Genomic DNA, 20,184 nt, shown 5'->3' on the forward strand with positions numbered 1-20,184 from the left:
TCCTCCTATGTAGAAGCCATGGTTGTTGGAGCTGGAAGGGTACCCCTTGGGTACAAGGCTGAACAGGGCCTCTCACAGTATCACTGTTTAGATGAGGGTCTAGGGACCATGTTTGAGTGTCAGCTTTGCAAGTTCAGTGTCTCTTACATTGTCACAATGGGCCTGTATAGATACCCTGATGCTAATGCATTAATTTGGAGCACTGTAACCCACTTCTTCATTGACTTTATTCGGGAAAAAAAAAAGTTAACTGCATGAGATTCATAAAAAGAATTTATTATAAGAATTAAAACACATTTTCATCTTATTTTGTATATACACTTAAAGTACTAAAATAAAAAAGTTTTTTTTTAAATTTTAGAATAACCCAATTAAAGGTAGATTGTCTAAGATGTTACTTGAGAAAAATAAATGTCACCAAAGTAGAACATTCTGGTTGGCCTGGCCAATGACTTCTTCCTCTCATTAGGCAGGTGACTGGGAAGTGATATTATAATCACAGTTGTTTGGTCAGCCTGGAATCAGAGCAAGTAGAGCTAGATGATTTTAGGCTTAATGCTTTGAGGAATTGGAGAGTCATCTCCATGAGAAGGGGTGCTTTTGTCTTCAGGAGAGGGTCACATGTGCTAAGAGGATGCAGTTGGCCCACCCATGGGTTAGTACTCTGCCAGCCACAGAGAGTACCACACAAATACTGCAACTACACTCTCTACCTGACCCTATTTTTTTTTTCAGTGTCTCCTTACAGCTGCCTTTTGACCATACAATTGCCACAGGTTAGCCTGACAAAAGTGGCAGAACCAGGTCTGGAAGTGCAAGCTTGTAGGGGCCACTCCACCCCTTATCCCCAGGTGGCCCACATCCCAGCCTCCATCTCCCATCTGAGGCTTATGGGTACCCTGGGGTCTTCTAGGAGGGGATTTCCCCAGAAATGGCAAGCAGATGGTGCTGAGCAAAACCTTATAGCATTGATGTGTGTCACTCTGATCAGGCAAACTGTGTGAGTGCAGTTCTGGATGTAAGTCCTCAAGTCCTCTTGGGCTCAGGTAACCAGAGTGTCTCTCTAGAGTTGAGGCCAGTCAAGCTCTCCTGCCCACCTCTTCAGATAATAATGATTCTCCTGTAGTATCACTAGCTTAGCTTTCCATAGACTTTATTTGTAGGAAATTAGCCACATGAAATTTGTATACAAGACTCCTTATGAGGAGAAAACATGAATTCCCATTCTATTTTTATGTGATGTTTAAAGGGCTAAAATAAACATGAATTTAAATCTAGAATATTTAAGATGTGATATTAGGTAAACCCAGTGAGACTACTTTTGCTCTTTCCTCTGGAAGATTAGTGTTTGGAGAATGAGGAGTACAATTAATGCAGAGTCCCTCTATCTGCTCTCCAACAAGTCTCCATGCTGAGGAAGTCAGATCTGTCAATTCTCCTGTTAAGAGCTAAAAATAACAAATTAGCAAAGCTGACATATCTTTAACACATAGTATATGCCCATAGCCACTGTTCTAAGAACTTTACATAGAACCATTCTTTTAACAGAGGATGCATGTGTCTTTTGCAGTTGCGAAGATGACCTCTCTGAGGACAGAGAAGAGCTTCTGCACGGGATTTCAGAGCTGGACATCAGTAACTCGGATTGTTTCCCATCTCAGCTGCTAGTGCACGGAGCTTTAGCCTTCCCTCTGGGGTTAGATTCCTACCATGGCTGCGTGATAGCGGCTGCCCGCTATGGCCGCGGCCGGGTGGTGGTGACCGGCCATAAGGTGTTATTCACCGTTAACAAACTCGGCCCCTTCCTGCTCAATGCTGTCCGCTGGCTGGATGGGGGCCGCAGAGGCAAGATCGTGGTGCAGACAGAGCTGAGAACTCTGAGTAGCCTGCTTGCAGTCGGGGGCATAGATGCCAGCATTGAGCCCAACCTGACCAGTGATGCGAGTGTCTATTGCTTTGAACCCGTGAGTGAAGTGGGGGTCAAAGAGCTGCAGGAGTTTGTAGCAGAGGGTGGTGGACTGTTCGTTGGAGCCCAAGCCTGGTGGTGGGCCTTCAAGAACCCAGGAGTATCCCCTTTGGCTCGATTCCCAGGAAACCTCCTCCTCAACCCCTTTGGCATCAGCATCACCAGCCAAAGCCTCAACCCAGGGCCCTTTCGTACTCCTAAAGCTGGGATAAGGACTTATCACTTCCGCTCCACCCTGGCCGAGTTCCAGGTTATCATGGGCAGGAAGAGAGGAAATGTGGAAAAGGGCTGGTTGGCAAAGCTGGGCCCCGACGGAGCAGCTTTCCTTCAGATTCCCGCGGAAGAGGTCCCTGCCTACATGTCGGTGCACCGACTCCTGAGGAAGCTGCTCAGTCGATACCGGCTCCCTGTAGCCACCCGTGAGAACCCCGTTATCAATGACTGCTGCAGGGGAGCTATGCTTTCCCTGGCCACGGGCCTGGCCCACTCTGGAAGTGACCTCTCTCTGCTAGTCCCGGAAGTTGATGATGCTTACAGCAGCCCCTACCTGCGCCCTTCTGAGTCTCCCATCACCGTTGAGGTCAATTGCACCAATCCAGGTAAGGGATGAGGGCTGGAGGGATCTCAGTATTGTGGGGACAGAGCGACTTCAGCAGCTCATTACAGAGGTCTGATCCCCTCCAGAGGGCAGTCTCCACCCTGTACCATGGACTGTGAAGAAGGCAGGTTGGTATTTTGGCTAGCATTTTGAAGAGTTGAGTTGGACAGCACAAGCCAGTGGGGAAGAAATGAGCAGAGCCCATAACAGGTCTCTGGAAATACTAAGGAGAGTGGGATCATGGAGGGATGACATTGACTCCCTCTCCTATGCTTTTGGCAGGCACCAGGTACTGCTGGATGAGTACCGGCCTCTACATACCTGGAAGGCAGATTATAGAAGTCTCACTGCCTGAAGCTGCTGCCTCTGCTGACCTGAAGGTAGGGCCATGCTCTCTGTGGAACAGCAAGCCCAAAGGCTCTTGCTTGCACAATTACTATCTTATTTGATTCTCATAAAACCATATGGACAATACAGGACAGGTATTTTTACCCTATTTTAAGGAGGTGACAACCAAGGTGCAAAAAAGTTTGTTAATTAATTTAAATATACAGAACTGAAACATTTTAGAGCCTGAGACTCAAACTTAACCAACTCTGGCTCTTAAGTTTTGAACTTTTGACTTATGTCATAGAGTGGGGAATGAGAGAGATCCGACAGAAGGTTCCCTAGTGCACTGCAGCCGTTCTGTAAACCTTAGTTCAAGTTCTAGCGCCATGTACATTTCCCATGGTAGAGCAAGGTCCGGCTGCTTCCACCTGACAGCAAAGCCTGTTCCTCGATTGCTCGACTCCCCTTCTGCTCCAGCACACTCTCTCACACACACACACCTTTGCAAAATTAATTTGTCATCCTGCTGTGTCCCCTTTGATGGTTACTGTGTTGATTAGGGTCTATTCTGTGCCTGTTTCTGTCTTGGAACTAGTTTGGGATAAACCTAGGAAAACAATGCCAGGGTTTTACCAAGTAGTTGCCCACAACGGGGGACCTTGGAGAGCAGGAAGAAATCACATCAGCCTTTACTACCTGAGCCAGGTCACACCGCCTCCCACTGGACCCTGTCTCTATGCAGTGAAAGGCAATGCTTCCTGTCCTAGATTCCAGAATCACTAGCATGGGATAGGCAACCGAGCGTTCTGCCTGTTTCAAAGGTACCAAGCAACTGTGGGAGTTGATCCTCCTCAGAATTGGCCTTTTGGGTTATAGCTGGTGCTCCTCACCTTAAGGTCTCTATCTGGCCCATTGTGGAGCCATTTGAATCCCTTAAGAAAATATTTACATATAATGACCTTATGAAATGCTATAGTTTCAGGGTTTATCAAGGTTTGCATGGGGTTATGGCCTAATGACCCTTATTGGGTCCTGACCTCCTGGGCCCTCTTCCTCCACACACACATGCCCTATAGTGACTCTGTGGGGTATCTCTCTGCTCCAGATACAGATTGGCTGCCATACAGATGACCTGACCAGGGCCAGCAAGCTGTTCCGAGGCCCACTTGTGATTAACCGTTGCTGCCTGGACAAACCCATGAAATCCATCACCTGCCTCTGGGGTGGCCTTCTCTATATCATCGTTCCTCAGAGCAGCAAACTGGGTTCTGTGCCCATCACCGTGAAGGGGGCTGTGCATGCCCCCTACTATAAACTGGGTGAGTGGAGCCCTGGGCCACCCCCTGCAGGAGAGGGAGGTGACTGCACACTGTTTGGTATAGGGGGAGAGAAACACATTAGTGGACCAAGGAGGGTCACCTTCCTAACCTTCAACTTGGGGGCCACCTAGGTCAAGATCAGGCCCCACCCCTGGGGACTTCATAGGAAAGGGACAAAGAAGATACTGTTGTTCATGACTTTGAGTTGTCCTCCAGGGCCCAAGTTTATGTTTTAACTCATGAGGTTAGGAAAAGTGGTTTTCAAGCCCATGGTCTTTCTTCCTAGGGGAGACATCCCAGGAGGAGTGGAAAAGGCGCATCCAAGAGCATCCAGGTCCTTGGGGAGAGCTGGCCACAGACAACGTCATCCTGACAGTACCAACAGCAAACCTCCGTACCCTGGAGAACCCGGAGCCACTGCTCCGCCTCTGGGACGAGGTGATGCAGGCTGTGGCTCGACTGGGAGGAGAGACCTTCCCATTGCGTCTGCCGCAGAGAATTGTTGCCGACGTGCAGATCTCAGTTGGTGAGTGCTCTGAGCCAGCCCTCTGTGCGTGCTGCCTGCAAGTGCCTTTCTTTCTGTAAACACCCATGCAGCAGTTAGCTGAAGGGGAAGTATGTTTTGCTAGCAAGACATACAGAGGCAATACCACCTATGATATTTAAAGGGAAGGGAAAAAAGTGTATATAAGGAATAAAGAACAATTTATTAATGTGTCAAGGCATGTCATCAGAGACATCAAACCATGTCACCTGGGCTTTCACAGGTGTCTATTAGGGGACTTTGAGGAATGAATAAAACAGGTGGAGGGCCTTGCCCTAGGTCAGAATACTTGGGAGAGGGAATTTTACAACTTTGAGAAGACATTGCCTGTGGGTCAAGGAGTCTTAAAAAGGGAGAGGCGTATATAGACATTAAAGAGCCACAGAAATTTCTCCACAACCTCATTTTCTTGGCTTACATAGACAATCACTATAAAGTAATGTCAATGTGTGAAACTCCATATCTGAGTAATGAGAGGGAGAACTTCCTCAAAGAGTTCCTAAGTTTGAAAAAAGGGTTTAATGACACAGGTTAACATAGATAAGGCATCCTCATAAAAACAGAAAAATCAAGTGGGAACATGAACGACCCTTTATAACCTGTATCCCTTCCATAGCCACACAATTTCATATTCCAGATCCAAATGAGATAAAGGTGTTCTTACTGAATGAGAGGATTAGGAAGGAAGCCCGTGAGGGCTTTGGTTCACATTGCGCTTCTGAGCATTATGGGTGCTGGAAGTCGCCCAGGGCGACTGAGTATTTTGAAAGAAGCAATACGAGAAGAATTTTGTGAGTTGAGTGAGGAGAACCCTAACCCTCTCTTCCTCCCTCCTGCATCTTCCAGGCTGGATGCATGCGGGGTACCCAATCATGTGTCATCTGGAGTCAGTGCAAGAGCTCATCAATGAGAAGCTCATCAGAACCAAGGGGCTGTGGGGCCCTGTCCACGAGCTGGGCCGCAACCAGCAGCGGCAGGAATGGGAGTTCCCCCCTCACACCACCGAGGCCACCTGCAACCTGTGGTGTGTTTACGTGCATGAGACGGTCTTGGGCATTCCTCGAGCCCGTGCCAATATTGCCCTGTGGCCCCCAGTTCGGGAAAAGAGAGTCAGAATCTACCTGAGCAAGGGGCCCAATTTGAAAAACTGGAATGCATGGACTGCATTGGAAACATATTTACAGGTACTGGGCAAGGGGGATGATGGGAGCCCTCTACTGTGGGGAGCACCATGGTGACATGGTTAGGTGATGGTAACCAGGAGACCTCCCATTGTACCTGTTCCCACACTAGGTCACAGGAGGCCTTGACAAAATCCCAGCGAGACAGTTCTATTTGATGTTGCCTTTCAGTGCATTGTTTTTCGTAACCCTCAGGGGGACATGATAGCCTCAGCTTCACCCTCCACTCCACAGAGATACCGTGAGGGTGAATGGAAAGCACGGAGAAAGGTTAACATAATAAAGGCAAATGTAGTGCTATAAATATACTTCCTTTCTCTAGCTTTAAAGACATACCTGAGATTGAAGCCTAACTCTCCTACTTAACAGCTCTCTAACACCAAACAATGCCCCTGCCATACACACACAGAATGAGCAACATGACCTATTTTTTCCTTAGATGAGAATACATGGGTCGTTAGGAAAGTTCTGAGAGACACAAAAATCAAGAAACATAAAATCTGTGAGGTCAGAGACAAATGAAGCCCTTCTGGCAACACTGATAAGCCAAGCAAGGTGAAACTTGCCCAGGTGAATCAGAAGGGACACTGCTTGACTGTGTTTCTTAGAAGTGAAATAATGGACCATAACACAGCCTGTCTCAAAACTTTATAGTGACCAATGTACTATCTTCTCACTGTGACTTGGCTGTGCTTCAGATTCCACTTATGTAGGCAATCCAAGATTCCTCAGTGGCCTGGACATGGATAGATGTTGCTTTTGCTTTTGAACTCTTGCTCAGTGTCCCAGTTCCGTCTCCCCAAAGACTGGATCCATTCCTAGCACACTGTGGAGAGTTTCATCACCTTGAATTCTGGAACTCAATCTCAAGCCAAGCATGCTCTATTCTGGTTCTTTCACCTGCTCAAGATCCTCTCCATTCATTCCCAGTGGCACAAGAAGGATGGGCAACAGCTGGGGGGGAAAGGGGAGCACTCTACTTTAACCTTTTACTATTGCTTTGCTCATTAGTGAAATAAGGTTGGCCTTGGTCTAGAGAAGTGCTCAAACTCTGTAAAGCTGGCTAACAAGGACTGTTTGCAGTAGCCTCAGGATGACTGCCTTTTTCTAAAATTATAACTTTGCTCTTAATTCTACAGGTATCTCAAAGGTTGCCATTATAGGAAGATTAACAAAGTCATGTTATATTCTACATTATGTATCATTTTTTAATAATTTTATATTTATATATCAACATGTAGAGAAATATTTTGTAGAAATTTATAATAAATATTTTGTAAATTAAGACACCTTTCACTATAATTTCCCATTTTCCCCATGTATGTATGTAGTTTACCAGACTGTGTATAGTCTTCTGCTTCTACCCAAGTCACTTATAAATTGACATAGACCTGTGATTACTGAGGATTTCATTGTCAGGCTGGGGGACATGGGTGGAGTTTTCCAATTGTAGTTTAACTTTGCAACTATGAAAGATAAAACAGTTTTTCACTTTAGCCAATTTCAAATCCCTGTATAATGGCCTATCACGTCTTTTGTGATCTATTGAGTTATATAAGCAATGATATTGGTAATAAATACTGATCAAGGTCATTGCCATTATTACCACAGGCCTCACTGATACCTCATCCCAAGCACTGTGTTTTCCCCAAGGTTCTTCTTGGAATTAAAATATGTGGGGAGCAGGGTATGGGGCCAGTAGCCAAAACAGAGGAGAGAAGGTCAGTGAAACATATGAAGGTGATGTGTAAGGGGTTAAATACATTTAATTCACTTATTATGATTTTTCTTGGACCCCCTTTTTGTAGTTTAGATGTCTAATCCTGATTTTTCTTTCTCTTTTCAGCTACAGGAGGCCTTTGGTTGGGAGCCATTTATCCGTCTCTTCACTGAGTATAGGAACCAGACCAACTTGCCCACAGACAATGTTGACAAAATGAATCTGTGGGTCAAGATGTTCTCCCACCAAGTGCAGAAGAACCTGGCTCCGTTCTTTGAGGCCTGGGCCTGGCCTATCCAGAAGGAAGTGGCTACCAGCCTGGCCTATCTGCCTGAATGGAAGGAAAATATTATGAAATTATACCTCCTCACACAGATGTAAGGAGTGCCCATCGAGGTGGCAGGTAGAGAGGTTTGGGGAGGTAGGCAGAGATGGGGATTCACTCCTCTACCTCTGCCTCCTAGGGTCTGGCCTTGTCCTCTTAGCTACACCCTCATACCTTATTACTGACTTGCATCCCAAGTGGGTTAAGAATGCACCCAAAAGTAGAACCAGAGTTTCTCGAGAGCATGGCCTCTGTTTATAAGTCTTGTTTCTCTGCTCTCAGCTGTCAGATTCCCTCCTGACACTGCACTGGCCCAGTTCTGAGACCTTTGGCACTTGTTTCTACACCAGCCCTCAATTCACCATCGTGGGCCACAGCCCATTTGGTGGTTCTGATCCCAACATCCACAGGATGCTCTGTAGCCTTTTGTTTTTGATCAGTTGTTCCAAAACCCCAACCATAGAGCTCAAGTGGAACACAAATTTACTATGAGAACTAGACAGCCCCCTGATGACTCACGTGTTTTGTGTCTTCAGTAGTTTTCAAAGTGCTTGAAAAGCAGTTCGGAATAATGGGAAGAGTCCAGAACTAAAGTTAACTCTTGGGATATCATTTCATCTTTTGTGAGTGTGAAATGGAGATAAAAATCCCTGCCTTACAGGGTCGTCATGAAGGTTCAGAGTGATAATTCCGAAGAGGTGTGTGAACTCTGCAGGGCATGCCACAGCATGACGAGCTCACTGTTCCTCTTCCTCTCCCAGAACTTAGAGGTTGAGATCATCATCTCTATGAGTAGATTCCCCACATCCAAATCCTGGTTCTTTTCCCTACTAGTTGTATAACCTTGGAAAGTTCCTTAACCTCTCTGTGACTCAGTTTTCTCAACTATAAAATGAGATCAACTTCAGAGGATTATTGTGAAGATTAAATTCTGTAATACTTCTAAAAGTGATGAGAATAGTACCTGGCAGCAAGTAGGTGTTGAGAAAATGTCAGCAGCTGCCACTATTATTATCTAATTAACTCAATATCTTTTCAGAGCTAGACTTCACTTTTAGATGGTCTTTACCAGAGCAATAATAATTAATTATATTCCATCCTCCGCTGAATTCTGGATTCTGTTGTGTTGTTTTATGAATCTAAAGACAAAACTCTAAATTCACAGTAGGAGTTTTAAAGTTACTTAGGGTTTAGTCTCTTCACTTAATTCTATCTTTCAGATCAAATTTCTTCCTTGATTAAATTGAGAGTGGAAATTTTTTTAAAAAAAAGAACGGTTCCATGACAATGTTTGTACTGTGCAAACAGTAGACAGCTGGCCTTATGACAGTGTTTCTATTTCTGCATTGACACAGACTCAAGATTCAGTCGCTGTCAAGAGTTACTCACTAGTTTGGCGGAGTAAGTCTACATACATAGAGGACTTTACTTTGGAACAAGATAATTGTGTAGAGCTGAACCAAATGTCATTTACTTACCTCATGGCCAGTATTCTCCTAAGTTTTCTTCTAATCTCACTTAGAACCTCCATTCCTTTATAGTTTTAACTAGAGTTAGGTCCCTAGTTAGGTCCCCCTAGGATTGATGTTGTGTATTTCTAGCCAGTTTCCCTTTAGCTTCTTTCTTTTGATTTAGCTATTTAAATATACCATTTTATTTGCCTAATTGGTAATTGTGTGGCTGTGAACTCTATCATGTTTTTCTTTGGATTTCTTTACTATATCATTTCTCAATCCTAGAATTAATTTGGTTTATTTCACAAATATCTATTGTCTAGGTGGTTTGAACATAGATGTTGAGTATTCATTCAACATTTAAAATAATTGCTATCAATTATGGTGTTTTGAGTATCTGCCAGCTATTATGCTGGTTCTTTTATATAAATTGTTTCATTTAATCTTCCCAGTAATTTCATGAGGTGGAAACTATTATCACTACCATTTTATATAAGAGAGAACTGAATTTTATGGATACTAAGTAAATTATCTAAGGCTATTACTAGTAAGTGGTTGATCTGGAATTTGAACTTAGACGTTCTGATTATAGAATGGGCATTCATAACTACAATGCTTTGAATGACCAGAAAAATGAGCAAATAAAGAAACGAACAAGCAAATAGAAGGCCATGATGTCTCTACTTGCCAGAGCTTTGGCTGCTTATATTTATCCCTCACCTAATTTTTCAGAACAGAATGTCCCTTTGTTTGTACCAAATGCCAGTTCAAAGGAAAGATATAATGTAGGATCTTGAAGTGTTTTCCAATAGGCAGTTCTGGAGTGAGCCCTTTAAGATCAGCTCTGGGTTATTCAAGATTCAGTCATTCTCCTTAGGACACCACGAAAACATTCCCTATCTATTGGATTTTAAACTATGGGCTATTTTGGTAAAGTTCCTGACTCCCGAAGGTCCTGGACAGTGCATGTTTTCAGAGAGGAAATTAGATCCTCAATCTTTTAGAATAATATTTGTTTCCATTCTTGCCCTGTTAATCAATTTTCAGCAGTATAGCTTAGAATTAAAGCCCGGGGATCTTTTAAAAATATAAAGTTATTCATGTTACTCCCTTGTCTAAAAACTACCAGTGGGATTTCTGATTTAAGATGATGGACTGAATATGTAAGTTTACTTCCCCTCCCTCCTCAGGCCCCACTGAAATTGAAGGCAAGAAATGCAAAAGGAAATTGGCACATCTCAGCAAAGAAAACTGAAGGGATTTGGTTATAAGAGCAGAAGATCTCAACACATTTCTGGAAGAGAGAAAGTGGATGAAGTATGATAATCAGTGAAAGAGTGAAGGTACATTTCAGACAGAATATAAGCTGACCTGAACAACATAACCCCAAAGAGACTCAAGACCTGAAAACTTTACCTGCTAAAAAATTATGTGTTGTAAAATGAAGCCCATCCTTCTCTACCCCTTCCCTGTGCACAGAACTCAGGCAGTCTACTATCAGTATCAGTTAAAAAATTGTTGTCATTGTTGTTGTTGTTTTTGTATGAAGGAATTAAATAAACTGCCTGAGGAGAGGTCATAGTTGGTACTCCAGAATAAAATTCCTCCTTTTGTGGAAACAAATGCCCCCCACTTAAGAACAAATTCTCTACTGACAGTGTAAAAACCCTACTCAAGTGCCCAGTGCCTCTATGTATAGAAAAGCTTATTGGAGCAAAAGACCTGGCCTTGAAACAGCAGAGGAAAGCCTCACCAATTCCTGTGAAAGTTAAAAGTTACATGGATCTTAAATGTGAATAATCACCTAGGAATTCCCATAAGTGAGATGGAAGGAAGAACATGAAAGAAACATTCAACACACACATACACACACCCCAAAACCAAACAGATATTATAAGGGAATTTCAAAATATGACAAACTGTGAGGGAAACAGCTAATCTGGAAAAAATAACTCAAGATTATGACTATATCTTCAGGGAGATTTGAAGTATATTTGTAAGATGAAAATAGGAAACTGCAAAGAAAGAGAAGATTCCAAGAAGAAGAGCCCTTTGAAAGTGAAATACACTTATAAAAGTACTCAGTAGACAGGCTGGAAAACAAAGTTGAGGCAATCTCCCAGATGTAAAGAAAAAAAGAAATAAGCAGAAAATATAGAAAAAGGAAAGAGACACAGACAATCAATACCTAACTGTTAGGAATTCCCAGGGAAGAGAAAACATAGAAAATGTAAGTAAAGAAATAAAAAGACCTGAAAAACAGAACAAACTTAGCCAGATTGGAGGGGGCCAAATCACCCTGTATCTAGACACAATCTTTTGAAATTATGGAATATTAAATATAGTGGGAAGATATTAAAAGTGCCCAAGATGAAAAAAAAATTAGGTCCTTCTGAGTAGCTCAAGAAAAAGGAGGTAAGAAATACATAGAAGCAGATTTTTTTTTTTTTTTATCAGCAATACCAAATGCTCCAAGTCAATGGAGCAATGTCTTCACATAGATTATGGAAAATTTTTCTACCCAGAATTTCATAGCATGGGAAACCATCAAGAGTAAAATCAAAATGAACATATTTTCTGACATGCAAGTCTTCAGAATTCTACCTCTTTTTCACCCTTCTGAGGAAGTACACTGAGGAAGTTCTACAGTAGAATGAGGATGTGAACCAGGAAGGCAAAAGAAATGGGATCCAGAGAACAATGAACCTCACTCAGGATATCTCACTCTAGAGTCACAGTTATCCAAAAGGATGTCTCACTCTAGAGTGACAGTTATCCAAAAGGATGTTTCACTCTGGAGTGACAGTTATCCAAAAGGATGTCTCACTCTGGAGTGACAATTATCCATCAGACCCATTTTAGATGAAAACAGATAGTCTTGGGCTTTCTGGGAAGAATGTGCATTCTGTGCTATAGATAGCATCATTAAGAACCAGAATGTTTGAGAACATTCTTTAATCAAGATAAAACAAAGAGAAATCAACAATATCTCAAGAAATTTGATCCAATTATGAAGCAGAATAAAACAAGACATGATTTTGAATTACTCATGGAGTACAAGAAGAGATTCAAGTTGACACTGACGGTAGGTGCATTTTCTTTACAGTGGCACAGGCAACATGATGTTGAGTGCATAGGGAAGAAGATACCCTAGCTTCTACTTATCTCTCAGTATGAAGTATTTTCATAGCCAAAATAGTGTAGCTATCATTTCTTGGCATCTAGTATTCTGATCAGCATTTGACAAAGCATGAAAGGCTCATTTTTTTTTAAAATTCAGAACTGAAGTTGAAAGTAATTAATGCTGACAAGAGTTACTAATTAATGGTGAAAGGAATTAAAGCAGATAGAAATTGAGAATTAGTTGGGAGAAGAAAAGTGGAAGGAAGAATAGTGTTACTTGTATATTCAAAGTTGGGATGAAAACATCTCCAGTTAATGGAACAAGAACTAGAGAATCAGTGCATTGTTCAAAGCTATAAATTAAACCAATAGTATTAAAAAAATCATTCATTTATCAAACATTTGGAGAAAGATGGGCAAAGGAAAGTGGAAATAATTAAATCCTTATCTTTTGTAATGGGGAATAATTAAAGATTGCCTAAAATTAATAAGTCAAGAAATTATTGTTCAAACATATTATTTAAAGTTAGGAAGTTAGTTACCAGATGATATAAAGTTAGATATTGTTAAAATAATTTCCTCTGGGGAATAGGACTAGAATTAAAAAGGGTGGGATGGGAACTGTGTTTTTCATTTTCAGTCCTTCTGTACTATTTAATTTTTTACCTTGTGCATGTATTACTTTGAAAAAATTTTTAATAAACTCAAATAAAAATCTTCTGTGGCTTCACATTGATCAGGATACAATCCAACATGAACTCTTACGTGGCTTTCCAGGCCCTCAAGTGTCTGGATTCAACTGATGTGTATAGGTTCATCATACTGTTTCAATACTCTCTATTTTCAGCCACGCTAAATATCTTCCAGTTATTCAAGTACACTTCACCTTCTTTTGCTTGTACAAGTGTCCTACAAAAGACAAAGCCCACCACTGATCCCACCATGTTTGGTGATTAAGCTTATTGTTCAGCAGGTTGTCCGTAGTTTTTGAATGAAAGAGCATCCAACAAAACATTGGGTGAAGATTTCCAACTGGTGTGCTTTTCCAAGAAGGCCTTTGATGTTTGTTCCTTTTCTGGGGAACATTTCAGGAAAGACTATATGAGGCTGTAAGCTTTCCTGCACTACTATTTATTTAGCTTTGGTAACTTTTAGTTTTACAGGAGGCCAGTTGGTGTCAGAGGATTTCTATCCATCTGTCATCTCCTTGGTATGTTCTTTGCCACTTTCCTGGAACATCGTAACTTCTTTCCAGCTATTTTTACCCCTCTACTTAGGAAAAACAGTCAACCATGCAATAGAAATCTCCGGCTACCAAGTTTTTTTCTTCTCTTCTTTTAGTTTTGTTTTATTTTCAATTGATGCATTCTAATTGTACATATTGATGGGGTATGGTGTGATATTTTGATACATGTATACATTGTATAATGATGAAATAGGATATTTAGCATGTCTATCACCTTATTTATCATTTTTATCATTTCTTTGTGGTGAGAACATTCAAAATCCTCCATTCCACCTATTTTGAAATAATATGCAATATGATATTGTTAATTATAGTCACCCTACTGTGCCAGAACTTAATTCTTTCTATTTAACTGTACCTTCGTACTTGCTGACCAGTTTTTTGCATCCTCTCTCTCACCTACCTTCTCCAGCCTCTGATAACCACTATTCTTTTTTCTACTCCTATGAGATCAACTTTTTCAGATTCTGCATATGTGTAGGATCATGTAGTATTTATCTTTTATTTCACTTAACATAGTATCCTCCAGGCCATCCATTTTGCCACAAATTATAGGACTTTTTTTTTTTTTTTTGAGACAGAGTCTCACTTTGTCACCTTTGGTAGAGAGCTGTGGCATCACAGCTCATAGCAAACTCAAACTGCTGGGCTCAAGCCATTCTCTTGCCTCAGCCTCCTAAGTAGCTGGTACTATAGGTGCCTGCCACAACTGGCTATTTTTAGAGATGGGGTCTCACTCTTGCTAAAGCTGGTCTCAAACCTGTGAGCTCAGGGCAATCCACCCACCTTGGCCTCCAGAGTGCTAGGATTATAGGTGTGAGGCAGCGCACCTGGCCCTACATTTTACAGCTAAGCTAAATAGCATTCTGTGTGTGTGTGTGTATAAAACATTTTCTTTACCATTCATCTATTGATGGACATGTAGGTTGATTCCATATGTAATCTACTGTGAAAAGTGATGTGATAAACATAAAAGCACACATGTTGACATACCTATTCTATTTCCTTTAGGTACATTCCTAGGAGTAGTATTTTTAATCTTTGAGGAGCCTCCATACTGTTTTTCATGTAGCTGTATTAATTTGCACTTCCCACAACAGTGTGTAAGAGTTCCCATTTCTTTACATCCATCACAGCATTTATTTTTTGTCTTTTTGAAAATAGCCATTCTAGCCTCGGCGCCTGTGGCTCGGGCAGCTAAGGCACCAGCCACATACACCTAAGGTGGCAGGTTCTAATCCCCAGCCCGGCCCGCCAAACAACAATGATGGCTGCAACCAAAAAAAAATGGCCGGGCTTTGTGGCTGGCGCCTGTAGTCCCAGCTAATTGGGAGGCTGAGACAGGAGACTCGCTTGAGCCCAGGAGTTGGAGGTTGCTGTGAGCTGTGATGCCATGGCACTCTACCCAGGGGGATAGCTTGAGGCTCCATCTAAAAAAAAGAAAAAAGAAAAAAGAAGATAACCATTCTAAATATACAGAGGGATTGTCTCATTGTGGTTTTGGTTTGCAGTTCCCTGATAGTTAGTGATGTTGAGCGTTTTTTTATATACCTATTGGACATTTGTATGTCTTCTTTAGAGAAATGTCTATTTAGGTCTTTTGCCCATTTTTTAATTGAATTATTTGGGTTTTTACTATGGAGTTGTTTGGGTCCCTTATATAGTCTGGGCATTAACCTTCGTCAGACACTTCATTTACAAATATTTTCTCCCATTCTGTAGGTTTTCTCTTGAGTCTGTTGCTTGCTTCCATTGCTGTACAGAAGCTTTTTAGTTTATATATATAGTCCTATTTGTCTATATTTGCTTTTATGTGTGTGCTTTTGGTCTTATCCAAAAAAATCCGTGCCAAAAACAATATCATGAAATGTTTCTCCTAGTTTTCTTTTAGCAGGTTTATAGTTTAGGGTTTAAAATTTAAATCTTTTATCTATTTTGAGTTACTTTTTGTAAATGCTAACAGATAATGGTCTAGCTAAAGATTTGTTTATCTTTTTTTTAAAAATCAACTCTTGTTTCTTGATTTTTGTTTTTTGGTGTCTATTTCATTTACTTTTGCTTGTTCCTTATTATTTATTTCCTTCTATTGGTTCTGGGTTCCTAAGTAGAACATTAGGTCGTTTATATGAGGTTCTTCTGCTTTTTCGATGTAGGCATTTATTGCTATACACCTTACTCTTAGAATTGTTTTGCTGTATTCCACAGGTTTTTGGTATGTTATGTTTCCGTTTTCAGCAGTTTCAAGGAATCTTTTAATTTCTTTTTAATTTCCTTTTTTTCTGAGACAGAGTCTCATTCTATCACCCCTGGATATAGGGCTATAATGTCATACCTCAAACTTTTGGGCTTAATCCTCTTGCCTCAACCTCCAGAGTAGCTAAGACTACAGGCACCTGCCATAGTGCTTGGCTAGTTTTTCCATTTTTAGTAGAGATGGGGGTCTTATTCTTCTGCAGGCTGATCTTGAACTCCTGAGCTCAGGTGACCCACCTGCCTCAGCCTCTCAAAGTGCTAGGACTACAGGCCTGAGCCACTGTGCCTGGCTTAATTTCTTCATTGACCTATTGGCTGTTCAAAAGCAAGTCATTTAATTTCCATATATTTGTGTAATTTCCAAAGTTCTTATTACTGATTTCTAGTTTTATTCTGTTGTGGTCAGATGAGATACTTGATTTGATTTTAGTTCTTAAAAATTTGTTGACTCTTGGGTGTGGTGCTGTGGCTCAAAGGAGTAGGGCGCTGGCCCCATATGCCATAGGTGGCAGGTTCAAACCCAGCCCCGGCAAAAAACTGCAAAAAAAAAAAAAAAAAAAAAAAAATTTGTTGACTCTTGTTTTGTGGCCTAACATATGAGTTATCTTGGAGAAAGTTCTGTGTGCTATTTTAAAAAAACTGTGTTTTGTATACCTGCTGGGTGGAACGTTCTGTAATAAATGTTTCCTATACCTGTTGGGTGGAACATTCTGTTATAAATAATTAGGTCCATTTAGTCCAGAGTGCACTTTAAATCTTATGTTTCTTTGTTGATTTTATGTCTGAATGATCTGTACATTGCTAAAAATGGGGAGTTAAAGTCACCTACTATTTTATTACAGTCTCTCCATGTATTTTTTTATGTGTATATGTGCTTTGGTGCTAAGTGCATATATACTTATAATTGTTGTATCTTCTTCCTGAATATGTAATTATATATTCATGAGAATTTTGATAACAATATCATGAACTCCTTATTTTTTTTTGCAGTTTTTGACTTAAAGTCTATCTTGTCTGATATAAATATAATTGTCAATGCTCTCTTTTGGTTTCCCTTTGCATGGAATATCATTTTCTATTTCTTCACCTTCTATCTATGTATACCCTTATAGGTGAAGTGAGTCTCTTGTAGGAAGCATGTTATTGAGTTTTGTATTTTATCCATTCAGCTACTCTGCACCTTTCAATTGGGAATTTAATCATTTATATTCAAGTTTATTATCAATAGTTAAGGACTTTGGCCATTTTAATTGTTCTTTGGTTGTTTTATGTATCCTTTGTTCTTTTTTTCTTTCACTGTTTACCCATATGGTTTCATGAACTTTTTTGTAGTGATAAATTTTTATTCCTTTCTTTTTCTCATTTGTGTGTCTGCTATAACTTTTTCTTTATGGTCAGAATAGAGCTTACATTTAAAAAGTGTAGTTATAATAGACTACTATAAGCTGATAACAACTTAACTTTCATTACATACAAATACTATAAAACTTTGCTTTCTCCCTAACAATTTATTATTTTCTGCCTTAATTTACATCTTTATACATTTTTTGCTCCGTAAATACTTGTAGCTATAGTTTTGTTGACCATTTTGACTTTTCATCTTCGACCAGACATTTAAAAGATTATATACCACTATTATAGCAATAAAGTATTCTGAATTTGATAATCAATTTACCTCTACCAGTGAGATTTATATGTCACATATGGAAACACTCCCTTATACATTTCTTGTAAGTCTAATCCAGTTGCGATGAGTTATCTTAGCTTTTGCTTCTCTGGGAGTGACTTTGTATCTTTGAAAGAAAGCTTATCTTGGTATAGTATTCTAGGCTGACAGCTTTTTTCCTTCTAATACTTTGAATATGTTATGGCCTTCTCTTATGTCCTGCAAGGTTCATGCTGTGAAATCTACACTGTCTAATGAAGATTACCTTATACAAGACATGTGACTTGCTGCTTTTTTTCTTGCTGCTTTTAAAATTTGATTGTAATATTTCTCAGAAAGGACCTCTTCATGTTGTATGTTTGATATCCTTGAGCTTTATGGATCTGGATGTCCAAATTTCTCCAAAACTTGAGAAGTTTGCAGCTATTATTTTGTTGAGTAAGTCTTCTGTGCCTCTTCCTTATTTCTTCTCCTTTTTAAATTACCACAGTGTGAATATTTGTTCACTTAATTATCTTTCAAGTCTCATAGGATTTTTTTACTCTTCATATTTTTTCTTGGAAATGGGTTATTTCAAATGGCCTGTTTTCAAATTCAAAAATCTTTTATTCTGTTTGATATAGTTTGCTGTTGAAGCTCTCAATTGTAATTTTATTTCATTCATTGAATTCTCTAGTTCCAAGGTTTCTGTTTGGTTCTTTCTTTTATGTCTCTGTTGAAGTGATTGCTTTGCTTATGAATTGCTTTCCTGATTTTGTTGAATTGTCTGTGTTTTTTCTGTATCTCACAGTGTTTCCTTAAGATCATTATTTTGGATTCCTTGTCTGCCAGTTGATACGTTTTTATTTCTTTGGGGTCAGTTACTGGAGAATTATTGCTTTTTTATGATGTCATGTTCCATTGTTTTTTCATGTTTCTTATATCCTTGCATTGATATCTGTGCATCTGGTGGAATGATTGCCTCTTCTAAATTTACAGAGTGGCTTTTCTGGGGAAAGTCTTTTACCTGAAGATGTGCCCTAGCATGCTGGTTAGATAGAGTGTGTTAGCTTTGGTTCCAAGTGGGAATAATAGTATAGTTTTCATTCACCTTCTTCAGCTGAAGTCAGTGTCAGCAATGTCTGCAAATGTCTCAGTGGCCTAGGCTGCAAAAGTTTGTGTGGCTAGTTTGCTTATTCAAGTGCGGTCACTTGGAGGGAGGCACTGGGATGGTCTACCCTCTGAAGAGCCAGGGATGGTTGACAGGCAGCTCTGTTCAGGTGCTGTTCTCCAAGGGGCGAGGTGATGGAGCTTGTCTCTGCTCCTGGAAAACACAGATTTGGCCATCCAGAGTCTCTGCTAGGGTAGGGTGACCAGGTTTTAACATTTGTAATGCGGGACAACCTGGCCAGGGGGCTGGGTGGGGGGGGGCAGGGCAAAGGACTGGGCAGGGCAGGGCCTGACAACAATGCAAACTTTGATAAGCAGTTCTCAATAATCACTTCTCAATAATTATTTGTTATTATTACAGCTTAACATTATAAAATTAACAAAAATAATATAAAACTCATATTCTGGTGAAATAGCCACATGGCAGCCGAAAACCGTATATTCCCTTCCTGTTCTCCTGCCCATTTGTGCATTCTTTCCAAAAATCAGGACTTTTTAAAAACGCTGCCGGACGCGGGACAAATTGTTCAAAAGCGGCTCTGTCTCGCCAAAAGGGGGACGTCTGGTCACCATATGCTAGAGGGATACTCTCTTGGGGAAGCGCACTGGGCTGATCTGTGCTTACTACCAAATTTCTTGTGTATTACTATCCCTAGTCTCTTGCTAACTGGTCCTTCCCTAACCTCATTAACATTTCTATCTGAAGATAAATATTTGCCTTATCCTCACAAATAAGAGGAGTTCCCAGATTGTTTATGTTACCACAACAAACCACAAATTCTTTATGTCTTCCACCACTCCACTCAATGTACATTCTGTAAAAGGAAATTGAAATATGCCATTAGTTTACTTGCCTCTATTATCTAACTCCCAAAGTCATCTGGAGCTCTCTGATGACAACCCAATCTTTAACATCAGTATTTATGAGAAATCCTTCTCATCTGCTATTTATGGATCAATCTCTGATATACTTAGTGCCCAAATGAATGTTCCCATTTGAGGTTACAGCCCCACTGAATATACATACCTTATTGGTCAATAGGTAACTAGTGATAGCCTTAGATGTTGATTTTTTTTTTTTTTTTTTGCTGACAAAAGCAACATGCTTAATCCCCTCTTTCAGGACTATTTGCCGCCTATGTTCTCTACTGCTTAAAAATGCTTTGGACCCCTACTTGGTTTCTATTTTTAAAAGGATTTCTTTTTCTCATCCCCGACATTGAAGTCAATCTTAAGAAGCCAAGCATTGGCCAATGATGGCATTCAGGAACCAAGGTTTATTTTACTTCAACGTGTGCACCTGAGGGACA

The 20,184-nt window shown here is 40.5% G+C and overlaps 1 protein-coding gene across 2 annotated transcripts in view; it reads left to right on the forward strand.

The window, feature by feature from the left end:
• TCAF1 (TRPM8 channel associated factor 1) overlaps positions 1 to 13,231 on the forward strand; it is a 51,740-nt gene extending 38,509 nt beyond the window's left edge. Inside the window, exons 3-9 of one of the 2 annotated variants that reach the window (XM_012806296.2) lie at positions 1,571 to 2,565; positions 2,847 to 2,944; positions 4,000 to 4,213; positions 4,500 to 4,739; positions 5,604 to 5,941; positions 7,785 to 8,035; positions 10,628 to 13,231. In XM_012806296.2, coding sequence (XP_012661750.1) covers positions 1,571 to 2,565; positions 2,847 to 2,944; positions 4,000 to 4,213; positions 4,500 to 4,739; positions 5,604 to 5,941; positions 7,785 to 8,035; positions 10,628 to 10,637 — 2,146 coding nt within the window. In that variant the 3' untranslated portion in view covers positions 10,638 to 13,231. Of the gene's footprint in view, positions 1 to 1,570; positions 2,566 to 2,846; positions 2,945 to 3,999; positions 4,214 to 4,499; positions 4,740 to 5,603; positions 5,942 to 7,784; positions 8,062 to 10,627 lie in introns of both variants that reach the window. The other variant, XM_003791540.3, reaches the window with a different exon arrangement.
• The last annotated feature ends 6,953 nt before the right edge of the window (positions 13,232 to 20,184 follow it).

Source organism: Otolemur garnettii, unplaced genomic scaffold (genome assembly GCF_000181295.1).
Source record: "Otolemur garnettii isolate 467f Iridium unplaced genomic scaffold, OtoGar3 scaffold00049, whole genome shotgun sequence".
Lineage (NCBI taxonomy): Eukaryota > Metazoa > Chordata > Mammalia > Primates > Galagidae > Otolemur > Otolemur garnettii.